Raw genomic sequence first — 20,473 nt, 5'->3', positions numbered from 1 at the left:
TGTTTAATTGTTTGAAGAAGAAGCACTTAAACTGTCTATGGGGATCAAGAAGGCTATTTTTATGTTGGAAAAAAAGCTTTTATACTACTTTTATTTCCTTCCTTATTTTATAATTAATGCATAATTTCCATACACTAATGCCTTTGCTTTGGGGCAGATGATTTAAAGAATTCTGCCTCCAGTATGGTCATGTAAATACTACCACAACACCCAAACCTAGTTCACCTGAGTTTGTCTTCAATAACTTCTCTAAAACTCTTCCCTTAGCAGCAAATCATTTTTCTTTTGTTAGAATAGCCTTATAATGATGATTGTAAGAGACTACTATGAATTCATGCATACTACCATATTGGGTAACATGGAAATATCTACACTAACAAAACTGACTACAGAGAGAGAAAGAAATTGATATTTCCTATACAGTACAGACATTGAATCAATAACAAAGACCTTCCTCAAAATGAAAAGTCCAGGAACGGGCCATTTCATTGGTGAATTCTCCCAAACTCACATGCAGTAGTAATACATTGAAAAAAAAAACATGAAAGGCTTTTCTCTGTTTCTTAGGAAAATCCTATCAAATTGTTGCAAATGTGAAGGCTTAAAGTATTTTTATTCTTTCACAGGATAAAAGTTATTAATTCCCAAAAGGTCCACTAGGTCAAAATACAGAGTTATGAGAGGCCTGGATTCTTCCCAGGCTCCCATGAACACCACCCCATTCCTTACATCTCTTCTCCACTAGTAGGTGCTGTGGTCCCATCATTCCCTGTTTGGCAGCTAGGCTGCTGACTCCCCTTTGGTCCATGGTTTCATCTTCCTAACACTATAGTAATAAATAGGCCACCCTGTAAGTTTAAAAATAGGATTATCCACTGGATAACCTTGACAACTTATTCTTCAATTTTTTTTAAATCTATAATCACAAGTGTATAGGTTTTCTTTTTAACCATGTAGAAGAAAGTCAAAAGATTTTAGAACTTAGCATGTGGATGTTTCCATAGGCCCTTTTTGACCTGGAAATCTGTGCTACCTTCTGAAATATTTCCATAAATTCAAAGCAATTCTAAAAAAAAAATAAGTAACGATTTAAAATAATAATTAGGGACTCTGCATACATCTGTAATCTCAGCAGTTTACAAGGTGAAGACTGGGAGGATAATGTGTTGAGGCCTATCTATCTGGGCAAGAAGTAAGGAGAGGTGAATTCCACCATCTCTTTCAAGAGTTCACATCCAATAACCTAACTTCCTCTCACTAGTACATGCCTCTAAAAAAGTTTCACTCTCAACAGGGCCGGCAGCTGAGGGCTAAACCTTGAACACATGAGACTTGATGCCACATTGAATATTCACAACAAAACAATAACTGAAAATATATAAGGAATGAACAGCAAATGACCCTAAAAATAGGCAAAGAACTTGAAAGAATGTATCTCCAAAGACTGACAAATGGGCAATATGTTTAGAGAAAGATATTCAGCATTTAGTTACCATCAGGGAAATGTAAACTTATCCACAAATAGATATCACTTCAAACTAATTATTAAGATGCCTATTTTTAAGAAAACAAAAAATGGGAAGAAATTGGAACCTTGTGCATTGTTTTTGGAGATGTTATCACCACTAGAACATGGCAAGCTAAGTCCTCAAAAACTTAAAGATAGTCAGGCAGTGATGACTCACACCTGTAATCTTAACTACTCAGTTGGGTAAGACCTGAGAATTGTGGTTCTAAGCCAGTCTGGACAAGAACGTTTAATTAACTACTGAAGCTCAAGGACAGCACTCGTGACCTGAGTTAAAGCATCAGGCCTGGTGTGCATACATGTGCACACGTGCCCGCAAGCACATACACACACACACACATACACACACACACACACACACACACACACAGAGTTAAAAATACATAAGATCTGATGCTCCTGTATTTGAGTATATGTAAGAAGAATATTCAAGAAGAAATAAATTTTAAAGATTGCCTTACTCATGTAACTGTAACCCCTCTGTACAGCATCTTTACAATAAAATAAATTTTAAAAAAGATTTACCTACAACTAAATGGCTGTAATGAATAATGTCTACAATCACATTTTTAATCAAAAATTTTATAAAGTTGATGTCATAATACGCATTCTTGCCACAGTAAAAAGAAAACAGACACACCCGATGCTGACATGGAGAATAACAGATATAAGAGTAGAATTTTTAGATTAGTAGTAAAAATGGATTTAGTAAGCATGCCATAAAGTGAGACAAAGGAAGAACATGAGAGATAAAGAAGCTCAAGTGGGCAGCTTCTTTCACTGTGAATGTTATTTCCTGTATTCAAGAACTCAACAAAGCCTGCTGTCATTAAGCTGTACAAAGTAATGAGCCAAGCAACAGAGAGATCGTAAAGTCCTTGGAGGCTACACCTAAGGGATTTACTCTGAGTACAGAATTTTGGTACCCACCAAGTGTAATCAGAATGTGGATTCGGAGAAGAGCACCAAGAATTGAGATTCATGTGTTTTACCTTTGGAAAGTCAATGAAAAGTTCCATAAAATGTGAATGGACTGAACATGGGAGAACATCACAGATTCAAATATAGGATGCCAAACAATGAGGAAAAACTGGCAGACTATCTAGTGAAGTTGAAATTAAGAAAAAGGGGGTATGCATAGATGTTTATGGAAACTGTATTCATAATTGCCAGTCTTTGGATGAGTTCAAATATCTTTCAATAGTAAATAACATGAAGTACATCCAGACAATGCACTATTGTTCAGTTTTTAAAATGCATGAATTAGAGAATCACAGAAAAGCACACTGTGAAAGTTGAATATTATAAATTGAAAAGACTACTGTTGTATAGTTCCAACTATATTAAATTCTGGCAAAGGCTGAACTAGACTTGAAATTGAAATAACAGAAGAATAGCTAGAATTTTCGAGCAATCAAATTATATTGAATGATTTTATATTGATGAATATCTGTCATTACACACCTGTCTAAACCTAAGAGAATACACATTTTCCAAAAAAACAAAAAGAATATACATTTTCCATTGTGAATGAGAATGTAAATTGCTATCGTGGAGTATATGTCTCATCAATTGTAATAAATTTATCATTCTTGAATGGCTTATTAATAACCTCTATTGATAAGGTCATATAAATGTTAGAGAAGAAAGTGTATATGAAATATTTGTACCTTCTCAGAAGAACCTAAACCTGGTCTAAAAATATCTTTTATTTATGAAATAAAATACCTTTGTATTATAAATTAAAATTGATTGTTACAATAATTTTATTAGAAGAACCCATATTCTATTTACTTCTGAAAACTTTTCCATTTCAATGCACATGTAACCACAAGCAAACACATAGATGTACATTTGTTCCTCTGTTTAACATGTATGCTTGTACTGGGTAAGGAGAAATATATGTATAATGAGTGACTAAGTTAAATGCCATTAATAAGGTTTGATAAACCCCAAACTTCTAACAATTATCCCTAGGTTTTCTTATTCAGGCATAACATTTCAGAATATAGGATTTTTTTAATGAGACAACAGATCTTTGAAGAGATAGGCATTAGCTCATGAATTTTTATGTACTTTGAACGCTAAGTCTACCACAATGTATGAAGTCTGAGAGCAATAGCTCTAATTGCACTTTACATTCCAATGTTAAAATCCCAGCCTGAAACGTCTTCTTAAACACACTGCTGACCTTCTTGTTCTTCAGGCAGTAGACCACAGGATTCAGAGTGGGGGATAACCATTGTATACAACACAGATGCCATTTTATCTGTGCCATGGAGTGACTGGAGCTGGGCCATAAGTACATAAAGATGACCGTCCCATAAAATAGGGAGACTCCAATCAGGTGAGATGCACAAGTAGACAAGCCTTTGGTGTCCCTGAGACAAATGCATCTTCAAGATGGTGACAAATATGGACAGATAAGAGATGAGATAACCAGAAGAGCAAAAAGACATTAAAGCTTGACATAAAAACCAGAAACACTTCGCTAACGTGCGTGCCAGAACAAGAAAGAGCCATGATGGCTGGAACATCGCAGAAGTGGTGGACAAGAGATACTAAATATGTCTGCCACATGAAACATGGACTTCAAGAAACCACAGACATAGCACCCTATGTTCAGATCAACACACACACTAGTCGTCATGGTGGTGGTGTAATGTAGCGGCTTACTGCTGCACAGTGATCATAGGCCATGCAGGCCTAGAGGTAATTTTCCAAAGTAGCAAAGGCTACAAAAAAGAACATCTGAGCAGCACAAGCACTGTAGGACATGATCTTATATTCTGTAAGGAACTCAGTCATGACCGTGGGAGTGACAGCTGAGGGATATCCAAAGCCCACAAGACAAGTTTCCCAGGAAAAAGTACATGGGGGTGTGGAGACGAGGGTTCAAGAGAATCAACACGATCATCCCCAGGTTCCCAACCACACTGATGAGATAAATGAGAGTGAACACGATGAAGAAGGGAACTTGCAGTTCCGGGTCAGGGGTTAATCCTAGGAAGATGAATTGTGTAACTTCCGTACTGTTCTCTATCCGTTATCTAGGTATCAGATGTTCCAGAGCAATGAGAAATGAATCAATAGAGTGATAAAGAAAAATGAGATTCCATTTCAGATCAAAACCACAATGAGATATTATGTTATTCTAGTTAGAAAGGCTATTATGAAAATATTACAAATGTGGAAATACGAAAAAAATATGTAACTCATACCATGGTAGAAATATAAATTCGTAGAGAATGGTAGGGAGCTTACTTTAAAAAAACAAATGCATGGCACAGGCTGAAATTTTCTTAATAGAGACCCAGAAACACCACAAATCAAAGAAAGGTTGGACAAATGGGATTGCTTGAAGCTGCAGAGCTTCTGCATGGCAAAGGACATAGCTATCAAGATCAATAGAAAACCCAAGGATTGGGAGAAGATCTTACCTAGCCATACAATGGACAAAGGTCTCATATCTAAACTATACCGGGAACTCAAAAAATTAAATCCCCCAAAAACAAATCTTCAAAGAAACAACTGCTCAATAAATAAGTGGGCTAAAGACTTAAAGAGAAACTTCTCTGAAGAGGAAAGAAGGATGGCCAATAGACACATCAAGAAATGTTCAACCTCCCTAGCCATAAAAGAAATGTAAATCAAAACAACATTGAGATACCACCTCACTCCAGTTAGAATGGCTATAATCAAGAACTCTAATAACAACAGATGCTGGAGGGGATGTGGACAGAAGGGAACCTTACTCCATTGTTAGTGGGAAGGTAAACTTGTTCAACCACTTTGGAAAGCAGTATGAAGGTTCTTCAAAAGACACCACATAGAGCTCTCCTATGATCCAGCAATCCCACTTTTGGGCATTCACCCAAATGTTCACAAACAAGACCACACTAAAGCTACCAGCACAACTATGTTCATTGCAGCATTATTTATCATAGCTAAGATATGGAACCAAACCAGATGCCCCTCAGTAGATGAACGGATCAAGAAAATGTGGTATATATACACAATAGAATTCTATGCCTCCATCAGAAAGAATTGCCCCATTTGTTAGGAAATGGAAAGACTTGGAAAAAATTATATTAAGTGAAGTAAGCCAGGCCCAAAGAAACATAGGTCCCATTGTTTCCCTTATTTGCAATAACTAGTATATGTCTGAGTCAAGCAGAAAAGGTCAGATAAGTTGATGTTAGGGAAATAAACCCTAAGATATGTATTCAAATGCTTTTTCCTTTCATGCGATTTCTTTGTTGCTTTGTATGTCCCTCCCCCACGGTATAACCCCTGCTTTCACTGTATTTGATGTTGGTATAATTTGTGGAGGGGAAGGGAAAAAAACAAATCGTTTAACTAGGGATACAGGTGGAGCCATTGCAACAATGAGATGTACAAGTCTTTATGTTGAAAAGGAACTTTACAACTTTGGGGGAGGGAGGAAGATTAGGTGGGGGGCGGGGAGGGGAGGATGGAAAGGGATGGGAAGGGAAAACAAAAGAGGAGGCTACAATGCTTGATAAGAAATGTATTCATTATCTTGCCCATGTAATTGTAACCCCTCTGTACAGTATGTTCACAGTAACAAAAAGCAAATGCAGTCTTCCATGTGACCCAGAAACCTCACTTCTGTGTGGATATTCAAAGGAAATAAAGTCAGTCCAGCAGATACAGCTGTATAACTAAGGTATCAAATTAACATAGGAGCTCATCATCAGAGAGGAGATATGAGATTGTGTATACTGTGTATATGAATGTGTATATAATGATATATACACACAAAGAATATCATACAGCCACAAAACCAGAAAATCCTGTCATCTGAAGCAAAATAGATAGCTGTAGGGCATTATAATAAATGAAATAAGCTAGACAAATAAGCTATACAGAAAGAGAAACACTACCAATTGTAACTCATATGTAGAAGCTTAAACAGTCAATCTGGGATATATGGGTAGTATTTACCAGAGTCTGGGAAGGGAAAGGAAAGAAGCAAGGAAGAGCAGCTGGATATTGGGTTAGCATTTAACTGTATTAATTAATTTCATAAAATCCTGAGAGGAGATTGAGAGCTTCAAAGTTAAATGATAAGAAGATGGAAATACTTACTGCCCTTAGTTGATCAGTATTACCATGTTGAAATATCACGATGTACCAATGAATACAACAAAAATAGAGTAATCAAAAAATAAAAATTTTAGTCACACACACACACACACACACACACGCTATTTGTAAAGTTATTTCAATCAATTCATTGGTAGAAATAGAAAACTTATCTTTCTTTTGTTAACTATTCTCCGCTCTCTTTCTGCCATGGAGTTGAGAAGCTAAGCCCATGAATAATTTGTATTTGTCAACCCTAAAATGCCTAATACCTTTGAAATATACTATATTCTGCAACTCATGTTAAGAGCTTTTCACAGAAATATGTGCGTGTGTCTGGTATTATTATTAATTGTGGGAATTAGAGATTTGAAAAAAATGTAACTCTCCTGTATGACAGGAGAGCAGATGAATGAAGAGAGAAAGGGGGGTGTAGTTATGTAATCAATGCATGTCCTATGAAAATGGGGAACTTGAAGGGAGGGGTTAAGTTGAAAGGATGGGGGAGAATGACACAAGAGGTGATATCCATCACAGTGCATTGTACGTATACACTGGCATGTTGAATGATAACCCTTTTTACTACTTAAAGATAATTAAAATGTAACTTAAAAAGGATTGTATGATATTCTCCAATTACACATTACTGTGAAAACCTTTCATGTCTCAAAATGGAAACTCAGTTTCAACTTTGTAAAAAAAAAATCTATATTTTCCGATTTGATATCATCCTGCTTCAGTTTGCTACTGTGGGGGAAAGGTTAAAATTCAAGTTTCACTAAATCATTATATTTCCTTTTGAACTTTAAATAACTGTTGGTTTATACTTCTATTATTTTTCTGTCTCATCTCCAGTGGAAGTATAACTGATGGTGAACAAGATACAATTAAAACTTGAATCAGAACATGATTTACTTTTGCTTGTCTTCTTATAAGCAGCAGGATATTTCACAACTTTAACCTCCCTACAAATTAAAGTTTTAACATTGAGATCCCAGCCTTAGAAATTATATTCAAAGCAGATACTTCTGTGCCTAAATAAATTAGGTACATCTGCGCTTCTGCTTGCATATACAATTAAAATTTCTCTATCAAGTAAAAACAGCTGCCTATATGGCAATCTAAACAACAAAAAAGGAATTTTTGTTCTCTTTTCTAGAAAAATTTTCATTAAAGGGGTGGTGTTGATCAGGATGCATTATATTCATAAACTGCTTTATTAAATGGCGACTCTTTTGTACAAGTGCTTAAAGACAATAATTTAGAAAAACAAAAAAGTTTTCATTTAAAAAGTTTATGAAATATGGACAGCTTATCTTTCTGCTGGAAAAGAAGGGATTATTAATCCTGAGTAGAGCCAGAAATAAGAAATTCATCTGTGGAATAATGAATGAATGGTGTTAGAAATTTCCCTCGTTGCTGTTCCAAGTGCTCTATGACAAGAAATAAAAGAGGGGTAACCACGAACAAGGATAAGTCCTGAGAGCAAGTCTTGAATCCACCATTTCGTCTTCTATGCCTTCAGACAAGTCAATTACCTTCTCCTTACTTGCGAAAAAATAGTCATCAAATACAGCAGTACTACTCACTAGATACTATGTGGAAAATGAACTGTGTATATTGAGGGTGGGGATGGGAGGGAAAAACGGAAGAGAGTGACCGAAGGGGGAGACATGGTTCAAACAATTGTACTCATTACTCATTACCTGATTCGTGTAACTGTAACCCTTCTGTATAGCAACTCTACAATAACAACAAAATAAAATGAAATAAAAATTCTGATTCTTTACTAGCCATACAACGGACAAGGGTCTCATATCTAAAATATACCTGGAACTCAAAAAATTAAATCCCCCAACAACAAATCCTCAAAGAAAAAGACTTAAAGAGAAACTTCTCTGAAGAAGAAAGAAGGATGGCCAATAGACACATGAAGAAATGCTCAACCTCCCTAGCCATAAAAGAAATGCAAATCAAAGCAACATTGAGATACCACCTCACTCCAGTTAGAATGGCAAAAATCAAGAACTCTAACAACAACAGATGCTGGAGGGGATGTGGACAGAAGGGAACCTTACTTCATTGTTGGTGGGAATGTAAACTTGTTCAACCACTTTGGAAAGAAGTATGGAGGATCCTCAAAAGACTTCACATAGAGCTCCCCTATGACCCAGCAATCCCACTTTTGGGCATTTACCCAAATGTTTACAAACAAGACCACACTAAAGCTACCAGCATAACTATGTTTATTGCAGCCTTATTTACCATAGCTAAGATATGGAACCAACCCAGATGCCCTTCAGTAGATGAATGGATCAAGAAAATGTGGTATATATACACAATGGAATTCTATGCCTCCATCAGAAAGAATGACATTGCCCCATTAGTTAGGAAATGGAAAAACTTGGAAAAAATTATATTAAGTGAAGTAAGCCAGACACAAAGAAACACAGGTCCCATGATTTCCCTTATTTGCAATATCTATGTATGAGTCAAGCGGAAAAAGTCAGATAATGTGATGTTAGGAAAATGAATCCTTAGATAGGTATTTTAAATTTTTTTTCTTTCATGCATGTATTTCTAATGCATTTATAAGACTATTTCTTTGTTGTTTTGTATGTCCCTCCCCCACAGTATAACCCCCGCTTTCAATATATTTGATGTCAGTATAACTTGTGGAGATGGGGAAAAACAAGTCGTTTAAGGATTCAAGTGGACCTGTTGCAACAATGAGAAGTACAAATTGTCATGTCAAAAATGAGTTTTACAATGTCGGTGGGGGGGGAGGGAGGGAAAGATTGGGTGGGGGGAGGGGGGAGGCTGGGAAGGGAGGTGAAGGGTAAACAAAGGAGGAGGCTGCAATGCTTGGTAAGAAATGTATGCATTATCTTGCCCATGTAATTGTAACCCCTCTGTACAGTATGTTCACAAATAAAATAAAATTTTAAAAAAAGTTCTGATTCTAAAATAAGTAAAAAAATTTATGCCAGAAAAAAATAATCGTAATAAAATTCCTTGTTACCTAATCCATGGGATTAAATCCATAAAAAGACTTACTAACGAGTCATTAACACTCATTCAATATATATATTTTTTATCTTGAGGCCATGGTTGCAGTTATAGTGGAAATCCCTAGGTCTGGAGAAAGCCTGCAGATACTGACATAGATCCACAATCAGATGAAGATATAGTGTGACCCAGATACAGTATTCTTCTTTAAAATGATGTTATATAGCATTTTGTTAAGATTTCAGGGACTAATGCAAAACAACCAAGAGGGAATTATAGGAAGTGAAACTCTCCAGAGAACCACACACACAAGGGTATACTCAGCAACGCATCGTATGCTTTCGTGAAAGAAACAAGTACACTGGGGATGGGGAGTTGGTGGTATACCCAGAGTATGAGTATGCATTCGAAATTGTGTGTGGTTTTTGGTGTTTCCTTACTGATGCATAGTTTGTAAAGAGTATGATCCATGTTTTTAGTGTGTGCCTTTCTAAGAATCTGTTTAAAATGTATGTGACATTATCACTACCACTGGCAAGATTGTTTTTTATTTGTTTTGTTTCTGGCAATGATGAGGTCTGAACTAAGAGTGTCAAGCTTGTGTGCCTGGTGCTCTACCACATGAGCCATGTCTCCAATCTCCAAAACAAGATATTGTAGAAGGGCTCACTTTACTTAAACAAAGTACCACACTTTTTTGTAGTCAACCCTTTCTTCTATCCATTCCCCATAAAAATGACTCAACCCATTTTTTTGAATTAATCTTTGAAAGAAACCTAGCTTATATAGTCTCTGAGTCTTGCTTGCTTGAGATCCATTCATATTATTGCCTTTCATCAATAGTGGAAGCGTCCTTATGTATAGTAATATTCAATCAGGATAAATGGATCTAGTTTGGTAGAGACGGGAGACAAAACAACTTAAAAGCTAGAGAATATGAGCACCATTAAATATTTCAAAGCTTTTAAAGACAGAAACATTGCATTCTTGACATTTTCATGTATTTTATTGTATTTTTAAGATGTTTTGTTTTGCAAGGGATGTTTTGAATAGACTTACATGCTGAAATACTTACTATAGTCGAGTAAATTGACATCTCAATCATCTCATAAAATGAAAAGCTTCAGCCATGACAGAAGCTGCAGTCACAATCACTCATGAATGAAAACTTCACTGGGTAGAGTTCACATTGGCAGATATTTACTGTTGGTGCTTTAAATATGTGGTTCCAAGCCTTCCTTGAGTTTTACGGTTTCTGTTGAGAAGTCTACAGTTATTCTGCTAAGTGTCCCCATATAAATGATCTGTCTTTTATAATCTTTATAGCCTTTATGTACACACACATATATAGACAGATATATGATAGTAATTATCTATATATGAATATCTATTTATCTATATGTATATGAACAGTGTGTGTGTATGCACATGTGCACTTTAGGGAACATTTACAAGAATTGGAGGAGGAAAGAAAAGGAGAATGTTTGAAAGAGGTGAGCAATACAAAAATATGATCACACCTGTGTGTGAAGGAAGCATAATAAAATTCATTGAAAGTTAATCAGTTTAAAGTACAGTGTGTGTGTGTGTGTGTGTGTGTGTGTGTGTGTGTGAAATAACAAGGTAAAATCTCTTTGAAAAAAATAGCACATACTTTTAAGATGACAGAATGGAAAACATTCTCCATCCTCTAGAAGAATGTATGAGACATGGAGTCATAAGAGAGTGAATATTGAAATACTTTATGTACATGTGTAAAAATGGAACCACAAAAACCTGTTAAGATTGGTTTTGTGAGAGGAGGAAGGGGTTGATGGGGGAGGGGAAGTAGAGGTGGAGTCTGATTAAGTTACTTTGTATGAATTTATGGACAGGTCAAGATAAGATCCTTTGAACAAAAAAAGAAAAAGAGAAACAGAAACACTGTGATCAACCACTATGTGACAAAATATTTCTTTTCCCCTTTATTTATCTACATGTGAATTTTACTTATTTAATAATTATATGCAATTATTTCTTTTTTATGCAATTATTTCATAATGCAAGTGTTTACTCTGTGTAAAATTGTGTGCTACTTAGCATGTTTACTTGCTTCCTGGATTAGATTTAAACACCATAACTATGAGAACAATGCTTATTTTTTATGTGTCTGTGTGTTTGTGCCTGTGTGTGTGTGTGTGTGTGTGTGTGTCTGTGTATGTGTGTGTTCCAGGACTTCTCACTGTAGCTAAAAATCCACTGGAGATCAATACATTAGAATTTATTCTATTTTCAATATAACATTTATGGGGGGCAGTTTTTTAATAACAGAATCTGAATCTCCCAGTGTTGAAGTCAAACTGCAATACTAGAGGTCATAACATGGCTTGATTTGTGCACTACCAGAGAATTGTGTAAAATAATTTTTAAAAAATTCATGATTTCCCCCAACAAGCACAACTGGATCCCCATACAACTTTTACTCATCTGTACCTTAAGTGTGTGAGGTAAACACTCACAATTCTCTCATGAGACACTGTCCCATGACAACTCCAGGATTGTGTAACTCTTGACATTTTAAATCCCCACGTGACTCCATTTGGCCTTATATCAAAGGGACTACCACCCCCCAGAACAAGTTCCTCTTCCACCCTTCATTATTGATCTGCTCGGTAATAGTTGTTTAGTACTCACAAATAACTTCTTCCCCAGATACCACATTTCTAAGGATGTGACCATTAGCGGGTGAATTAATAATGGGGTTTACAGAGATTTACTTTCTTATCACAGTAACATCATCCTCAGAGAAGATACAGGTGAGACTGTCTCGTACTTCTTTTTGTAAATGAGATTCAAGATCAGTCTGGATGAGAAATTTACCTTTTGTTTTGATATTTGTTTCTACACAATGTTTACTTATCTTTAACCTCAAGGCAACTGAAACACTACTCTAAATTATTGTTTGTGCTAAGCAAGATCCTCAGATAGATTGACTTCCATACTTGAAGTAGATTAAATACTTGGCAATTCTTAATGCAACACAGAAACTTTAGAAGAAAACTAAGTTAGAAGGAATTAAATAACTTGCCTAAGAACAAAGAACAGATCAAGAACGAGAATATGTATAACCTGATTGCAAGGCCATTAGCATTTTCTCTGCTTCTAGAGATTTCTAAACTTTCTTGCGGAACACCAAAGAAGAGTCCCCAAATAAAGATAATTTCCTTCTTTCAAGAATTGAATTTCTGACCTGAGACCTGATTGTGTACGAAAGTGATGGACTTCAATATTGTAACACAGGGAGGAGGGTAAGTTTGTATTTTATTGAGAGCTTAGACTTGAATGTTTCACAACTTTCCATATTTTATGCAATAAAATCAGAGGCTGTACATTTGAACACCAAGGAAGTCCTGTGAAATAGATATAAACCCATATATAGATAGAGATAGAGATCATGTGACATGAATAAAGAAAGTATAATAGGATTATGAATCCTCCTTTGATAAACACAAACGTGTATGTTTTTAAAATCACTTCATGTTTTTGAACCATTGCAATACCAATCTTATTTTCCAAAGAAAGAGATAAAAATTAATTACCTTAATAATTCCAATCTTATACCACATTTTCTTGATCCGTTCATCTACTGAGTGGCATCTGGGTTGGTTCCACTTCTTAGCTATGGTAAATAATGCTGCAATAAACACAGTTGTTCTGGTAGCTTTTGTATGGTCTTGTTTGTGAACATTTGGGTAAATGACCAAAAGTAGGATTGCTGGGTAATAGGGGAGCTCTATGTGGAGTCTTTTGAGGAACCTCCATACTACTTTCCAAACTGGTTGAACAAGTTTACACTCCCACCAACAATGTAGTAAGGTTCCCTTCTGTCCACATCCCCTCCAGCATCTGTTGTTATTAGAGTTCTTGATTATAGCCATTCTAACTGGGGTGAGGTGGTATCTCAATGTTGTTTTGATTTGCATTTCTTTTATGGCTAGGGATGTTGAACATTTCTTGATGTGTCTATTGGCCATCCTTCTTTCCTCTTCAGAGAAGTTTCTCTTTAAGTCTTTAGCCCACTTATTTATTGGGCAGTTGTTTCTTTGAAGATTTGTTTTTGGAGGATTTAATTTTTTGAGTTCCAAGTATATTTTAGATATGAGACCCTTGTCCGTTATATGGCTAGTGAAGATCTTCTCCCAATCCGTGGGAATGGAATTCTATGCCTCCATCAGAAAGAATGACATTGCCCCATTTGTTAAGAAATGGAAAGACTTGGAAAAAAAATTATATTAAGTGAAGTAAGCCAGGCCCAAAGAAACATAGGTCCCATGGTTTCCCTTATTTACAATAACTAGTATATGTCTGAGTCAAGCAGAAAAGGTCAGGTAAGTTGATGTTAGGGGAATGAACCCCAAGATAAGTATTCAAGTGTGTTTTTTTCTTTCATGCAATTGTTTCTAACATATTTATAAGATGATTTCTATGTTGTTTTGTATATCCCTCCCCCACGGTATAACCCCTGCTTTCCCTGTATTGATGTTGGTATAATTTGTGGAGGGAAAGGGCAAAAACAAATCGTTTAACTAGGGATACAGGTGGACCCATTGCAACAATGAGATCTACAAGCCGTTATGTCGAAAAACGAACTTCACAACTTTTGTGGGGGAGGATCGTGTGGGGGCAGGTGGGCAGAGTATGGGAAGGGATGGGAAGGGGAAACAGAGGAGGCAACAATGCTTGATAAGAAATGTACTCATTATCTTGTCCATGTAATTATAACTCCTCTGTATGGTATTCTCACAATAAATAATAATGATAATAATTCCAATCTTGCTGAAAGAATCAAACAGCTCATCAATGTAAAGTAATATTATAATGTGAAAGATAATACTAATATATTTTAAATGAATGTATATTAAGAAGAAGGAATAAATCAAGCTTATAGACATTCACAAATGCACTGACATGGTGAGGTATAAAATTACACAAGACAAAATTAATGACAATAAGAGGATGCATTGTATTTCCTAATTCTGCCACTGAAGACTTTGTTTTTAAAATCAGTTTAGTAACCACTGCAGGAATTATCTGTTGTTCAACAGTTGCAAATATTTTAGCCACCAATCTGCAAGTTATAAACAAATAGAAAAGACATTTTTTCCATGAGGAGATTAAGAACAGAGGTAATATTTACTGATTTGAATGTTTATTTCATTCTGTAAAGCATCACAAGGTTAAGAACTGTGTCCTATGCATTATTGAAGATCAAGATACTAGCAAATCTCCTGTACACCATAGAGACCTTGTTTTTATGGAGAAAAGGAAGGAGTGGCCAACATCCAACACTTTATGTGGCTTTATTGGTGTTACAAATGAAATTTCCCATTTTAACCATTAAAAGATTTTTTGCGTGAGTAGTGATGGTATTGTAAAGATTTGGGGTCTTTTTATTCAACATAGATCCAGAAAGACATGTTATTAATACAAAGTTACATAAATAAGTTCCTATATTTTATTACCAAGTTGATGATTTTCAAATTAACCATTATGGTAGATGAATTCACTCAATGAGTTATCACTGAATATCAATCAATTAAATGAATTACTAAGTGCCAAGTTTAGAGTGAAAATAGGTTTAAAGTTAATATTTCATCATGATATAGAGCTAAGCATTTGGTTCAACTTAATATTTTCATATTTCACCCCTGTTACTTTAATCCACAACATAGAAGCTTCCATTTTTGTTAGTGCACAATCTTTCCTTTATCAATCTTATTTAATCTTGTGAAGTTGATTTGACATATGTAAGAAATGTGTGCATATATGTATATTATATATGCATTATAGATATATAAGCTTGATGATGTTGCAGAGTTCAAATTTACCTAAGTATGTTGAGCCCTCTCCCTGGTACTGGTAACTTGTACATCCAAATGTTTATGTTCATGAATGGCTAAAAATGTTCAAATTCAGTGAAATGATCTTTTTTTTTTAGTTTCAAATGTGGCTTGGTTTTTTAAAAAATTTTATTGTAAAGGTGTATAGAGGGGTTACAGTTACATAAGTAAGGTAATGAGTACATTTCTCTTTGAACAGTATTATCCCCTCCCTTGTTTTCTCTCAATTCTACCCCCCACCCGACACTACTCTCTTCTCCCTCAAGTTATAAAGTTCATTTCCAATATAGTGTCTAATGAGTATCACTGTTGAACTGGTTCACCCTTTTTTCCACCACTTGTGATTTCCCTTTCCTTCCCCAAATCAGTTAAACATATATAAAACAAAGGGTACAGATATCAAAAACAGGTTGACCTACTGTAACAATGAGATGTACAAGACACTATGTTGAAAATGAACTTTATAGCTTCGGGAGGGGGGCAAAGTAGTAGGAGGGAGAAGTTGGAGAGGTGGGGAGGGAAGGGATGGTAGGGGAGAAACAAAGGAGGGGGTAACAATGTGTGATAGGAAACGTACTTGTTACCTTACTCATGTAACTGTAATCCCTTTGTACAGTATCTTTACACTAAAAAATACATATTTAAAAAAGAAATCAAAAACAGTGACAACAGGGAACAAACTAAGGGGAAAAAGAGAAAGAAAGAAACAAGAAATAAATGCAAATAGTATAATTAAAAAACTCCTTCCATTTCTTGGAGTTCATTTTGATAAGCATCGTTTTATATGGCCATATCCATATCACTATTGAGCCATTGTCATCCTCTGCTAAGAATATCCTAGACATATTGTAGTTATTACAAATGAGGGAAAACATGCAGCCTATGTTTCTTTGGGTTTGGCTTATTTCACTTAATATAATTTTTCTGTTGGTGGGAGTAAACTTGTTCAACCACATTGGGAGCAATGTGGAGGTTCCTCAAAAGACTGAACATAGAGCCTCCCTATGAATCAGCAATCTCACTCCTAGGTATTTACCCAAATGACAACAAACAAGGCTCCACCAAAGCTACCAGCACAACCATGTTCATTGCAGTATTATTTACCATAACTAAGATATGGAATCTGCCCAGTTGCCCCTCAGTAGATGAATGGATCAAGAAAACGTGATATATATGATATATATACACAATGGCATTCTATGCTTCCATCAGAAAGAATGCGAGTGAAAAGATCTTATTCTCAGATTTCCCCTTCTATGGCATTATACAAAAATCAAAAGCATGCAATTATTATTGATTCTTTCTCCCTCATGCCCTTAATAAAGCAGAAAATTCAGTCAAATAAACTTTTGAAATGTTATACTAAATATCTGGCACCAAGGACATTGAATCTGTAAGTTAACAACTTGCCAAAGTAATAAAATAAAAAACTATCATGTTATACATATCATTATTCAGACTATCTTGGTTTTCACTGTTCTCTCATCCTAGTAAATGATACATCCTGTGTAATAGCTGTACTTTAATCATAACCTAAGCTTTTCCTAGACCTCAGTTCAATCATCTGTATACTTAAGGGATTGGGTTGTATCATCATCAAAATTTTTACTCTACTATGATCTACAAATATTTGAAACTGAAAAGACGTAATGCTAACCAGAAAGATGTGACTTTTTGGACACTAAGATGAATTTAGTGGTGTGACATGTATTGATCACAAAGGTGGCTAATATAGCTTACAGACAAAGGGAAGTCAAAGATGTTGCACTTAACTATCATTCATTATGATAAAAAAACAGTGATGCAATATAAAAGACAAAACCTTTCAAAGTAAAACTAATTTAATTTCACCTCAATTTTACTGATTGCCATGGAATCAATGTTGTGTCCTACCAAAATTTATATCCTGAGATCCTAACCTCTAAGGTTAAGAAAAGAAGGACTATTAGGAGTAGTGTTCTTATAAATTTATAAGAGAAGTCAGAGAGCTAGTTAGACCTTTTTACTTTATGAAGAGATAATGTAAATGTGCCATTATGAACCAGGAAGTGGGGAACCTTCAGGCAAAGTATCTGCTGGAATATTGATCTTATACATCTCAGCCCTGAGAGGAAATAAATAAATGTCTCTTATTTAGGAGGCACTTATAGGGCTCAAGATAAGGCATAGTTCTATATTACTTTTGGATTATATTCTATGCTATGAGATTGATCACCATTAGTACCTCAAAAACAAAAACTAAAACAAAATAAAAGCTAAAGGCATACAGGAGTAATCTAATGCACTGTATTTGTGTTAGAGCACCATAAATGGACTAAGGCAATAGATTAGTTTGATATTTTTTTAATTATGTTTAAAAAGTCAGAGTATGAATTTTTATCATTTCCAGATGTTTTCTAGTAATTATTCTGGGCTTCTACGTGTCTCTTTTTGAACCTTGGTGTGGTCATTGGCCTTGTTAGAGGAATAAGATGCACCATCTCCAAAAAAAAAATTTCTCTGATACACTGTGTAACTAAGATTCATTTTGTTATCATTCCATGCTTTAGAACAGGAGTCATGGAAACAAGTTTTTGCAATTCTGAAACTGGCATAGAGAGGTGTAGCTACTTGAGCTCAGAAGTGTTCCTTCCATTCATCATTCTGACTCTCCATTCTCATCACTACAGGCTAGCCATATAATTTCCAATGGAGAACAGCACAGAAGTGACCCAGTTCATTCTTGTGGGACTAACAAATAATCCAGAACTCCAAATCCCCTTCTTCATCATCTTCCTTCTCATCTTCCTTAGCACGCTGATTGGGAACCTGGGGATGATGGGATTGATCCTTCTGGACTCTCGTCTCCACACACCCATGTACTTTTTCCTCAGTAACTTATCCCTGGTGGACTTCGCATATTCATCAGCTGTCACTCCCAAGGTGATGTCAGGACTCCTCATGAGAGAGAAAATCATGTCCTACAATTCCTGTGCTGCCCAGTTCTTCTTCTTTGTCGGTTTCATCACGACAGAGAGTTTTCTCTTGGCCTCCATGGCTTTTGATCGCTATGCAGCCGTGTGTAAGCCTCTGCATTACACTACCACCATGACCACAAATAAGTGTGTCTGTCTGACCACAGGCTCCTATGTCTGTGGCTTCCTGAATGCCTCCATCCATACTGGAAACATTTTCAGGCTCTCCTTCTGCAAGGATAACGTGGTGGATCACTTTTTCTGTGATGCCCCTCCCCTCTTAGCCCTCTCATGCTCAGACACTTCCATTAGTGAGATGGTTATTTTTTTTGTAGTGGGTTTTAATGCTCTCTTTTCGATCCTCATCATCTTGGTCTCCTACCTGTTTATATTCATCACTATCCTAAGGATGCGCTCAGCTGAAGGACGCCAGAAGGCCTTCTCCACCTGTGCCTCCCACCTCACCGCAGTCTCCATCTTCTATGGCTCCGTTATCTTCATGTACTTACAGCCCAGCTCCAGTCACGCCATGGGCACGGACAAAGTGGCATCTGTGTTCTACACGATGGTGATCCCCATGTTGAATCCACTGGTCTACAGCCTGAGGAACAAAGAGGTTAAGAATGCGTTTACCAAGGCTGTGGGGAAAGCAAAATCTTCTATATCAATCACATTTTAGTTCAAAAGAACCTATAAGGGGGTTTCACTCACCTCACCTATGTACATCTTGACGTCATTTCCCTACCCCACCCACCTGCTTTTATTTATGTATTGCAATAGTTTTCCCAGTTAATTTAAGTCTAGAAAGTAAAAGATGAGCAAACTAGAAATAATAATCTAGAATTTTTCAAAAATATAGAATAATGATTTTTAAAACTCTTTTTGTGCCTGGCTTACTTCACTTAATATAATTTTTTCCAAGTCTTTCCATTTCCTAACAAATGGGGTGATGTCATTCCTTCTGATGGAGGCATAGGATTCCATGGTAACAATTACATTGTAACAATGAGATCTACAAAACACTATGTTGAAAACAAACTTTAAAACTTGGCCAGGGGAGGGAGTTGGAGTGGTTGGGAGGTGGGAGGGAAGGGATGGTAGGGGAAAAACAAAGGAGGAGGTAACAATGCTAGGTAGGAAATATACTCATTACCTTACTCATGTAACTGTAACCCCTCTGTACAGTATTTTTACAAAAAAATAGAAGAAAAAAATCCCTTTGTAATGGCATGCTCATCCAAACTCAAATATGTGTATATACAATCATATGTACATATGAACACCATCCACAAACTTACTGAATATGAAAATGAAAATCTCATGTAACTTTTTTTTTGTCTGTGGTGAAGCCTGAACCCAGGGCCTATGTGTTATCCCTGAGCTTTTTCACTCAAGGCTAGCACTCTACCACTTTGAGCCACAGCTCCACTTTAGGTTTTCTGGTGATTAATTGGAAATGAGTCTCATGGACTTTTTGCTGCCGGGCCTAGCTTTGAACTGTGAGCCTCGTATTTTTAGCCTCCTGGTTGGCCTGGATTACAGGTGTGAGCCACTGGTGCCAGCTCATGTAATTTTATAATGACAATTAGAAATATTTATTCAAGCCAGAGAGCTGAGTTTTCATGTCCCTTATCTTAGCTACTCAAGAGGCTGAGATCTGAGGATTGTGGTTCAAAGCCAGCTTGCGCAGGAAATTCTGTGAGACTCTTATTTCCAATTAACTACCAGACAACCTAAGGTGGAGCTGTGACACAAAGTGGTAGAGCACTAGCCTTGAGTGAAAAAGCTCGAGGACATGACCCAGGCCCTGAGTTCAGGCCCCACAACAGGACAGAAAAAGAAAAAGAAATATTTGTTCAAGACGCTCAGAGTAGGTTTCATATTTAGAATACAAAATAAAGCAAATAAGCTGGTGTCAGAGAACACATTCTTAGTAAAAAGAATAATTTGACTTGTTTTTATGAAATTTCTACATAAAGTCATTAAAACACTAT

The 20,473-nt window shown here is 36.1% G+C and overlaps 1 protein-coding gene and 1 pseudogene across 1 annotated transcript; one reads left to right on the top strand and one right to left on the bottom strand.

The window, feature by feature from the left end:
- Positions 1–3,596: 3,596 nt before the first annotated feature.
- Positions 3,597–7,300, bottom strand: LOC105995307 (annotated as a pseudogene).
- Positions 7,301–18,213: 10,913 nt separating this feature from the next.
- Positions 18,214–19,158, top strand: LOC105995381 (olfactory receptor 5B12-like). The gene has a single exon (XM_013029083.1). The coding sequence runs from the start codon at positions 18,214–18,216 to the stop codon at positions 19,156–19,158; it is 945 nt and encodes a 314-aa protein (XP_012884537.1).
- Positions 19,159–20,473: the final 1,315 nt, after the last annotated feature.

This window comes from Dipodomys ordii, unplaced genomic scaffold (genome assembly GCF_000151885.1).
Source record: "Dipodomys ordii isolate 6190 unplaced genomic scaffold, Dord_2.0 Scaffold117, whole genome shotgun sequence".
In the NCBI taxonomy this organism is placed as follows: domain Eukaryota; kingdom Metazoa; phylum Chordata; class Mammalia; order Rodentia; family Heteromyidae; genus Dipodomys; species Dipodomys ordii.
Note: the sequence above shows the minus strand (reverse complement) of the source record. Positions and strands in the feature narration are given on the sequence as shown.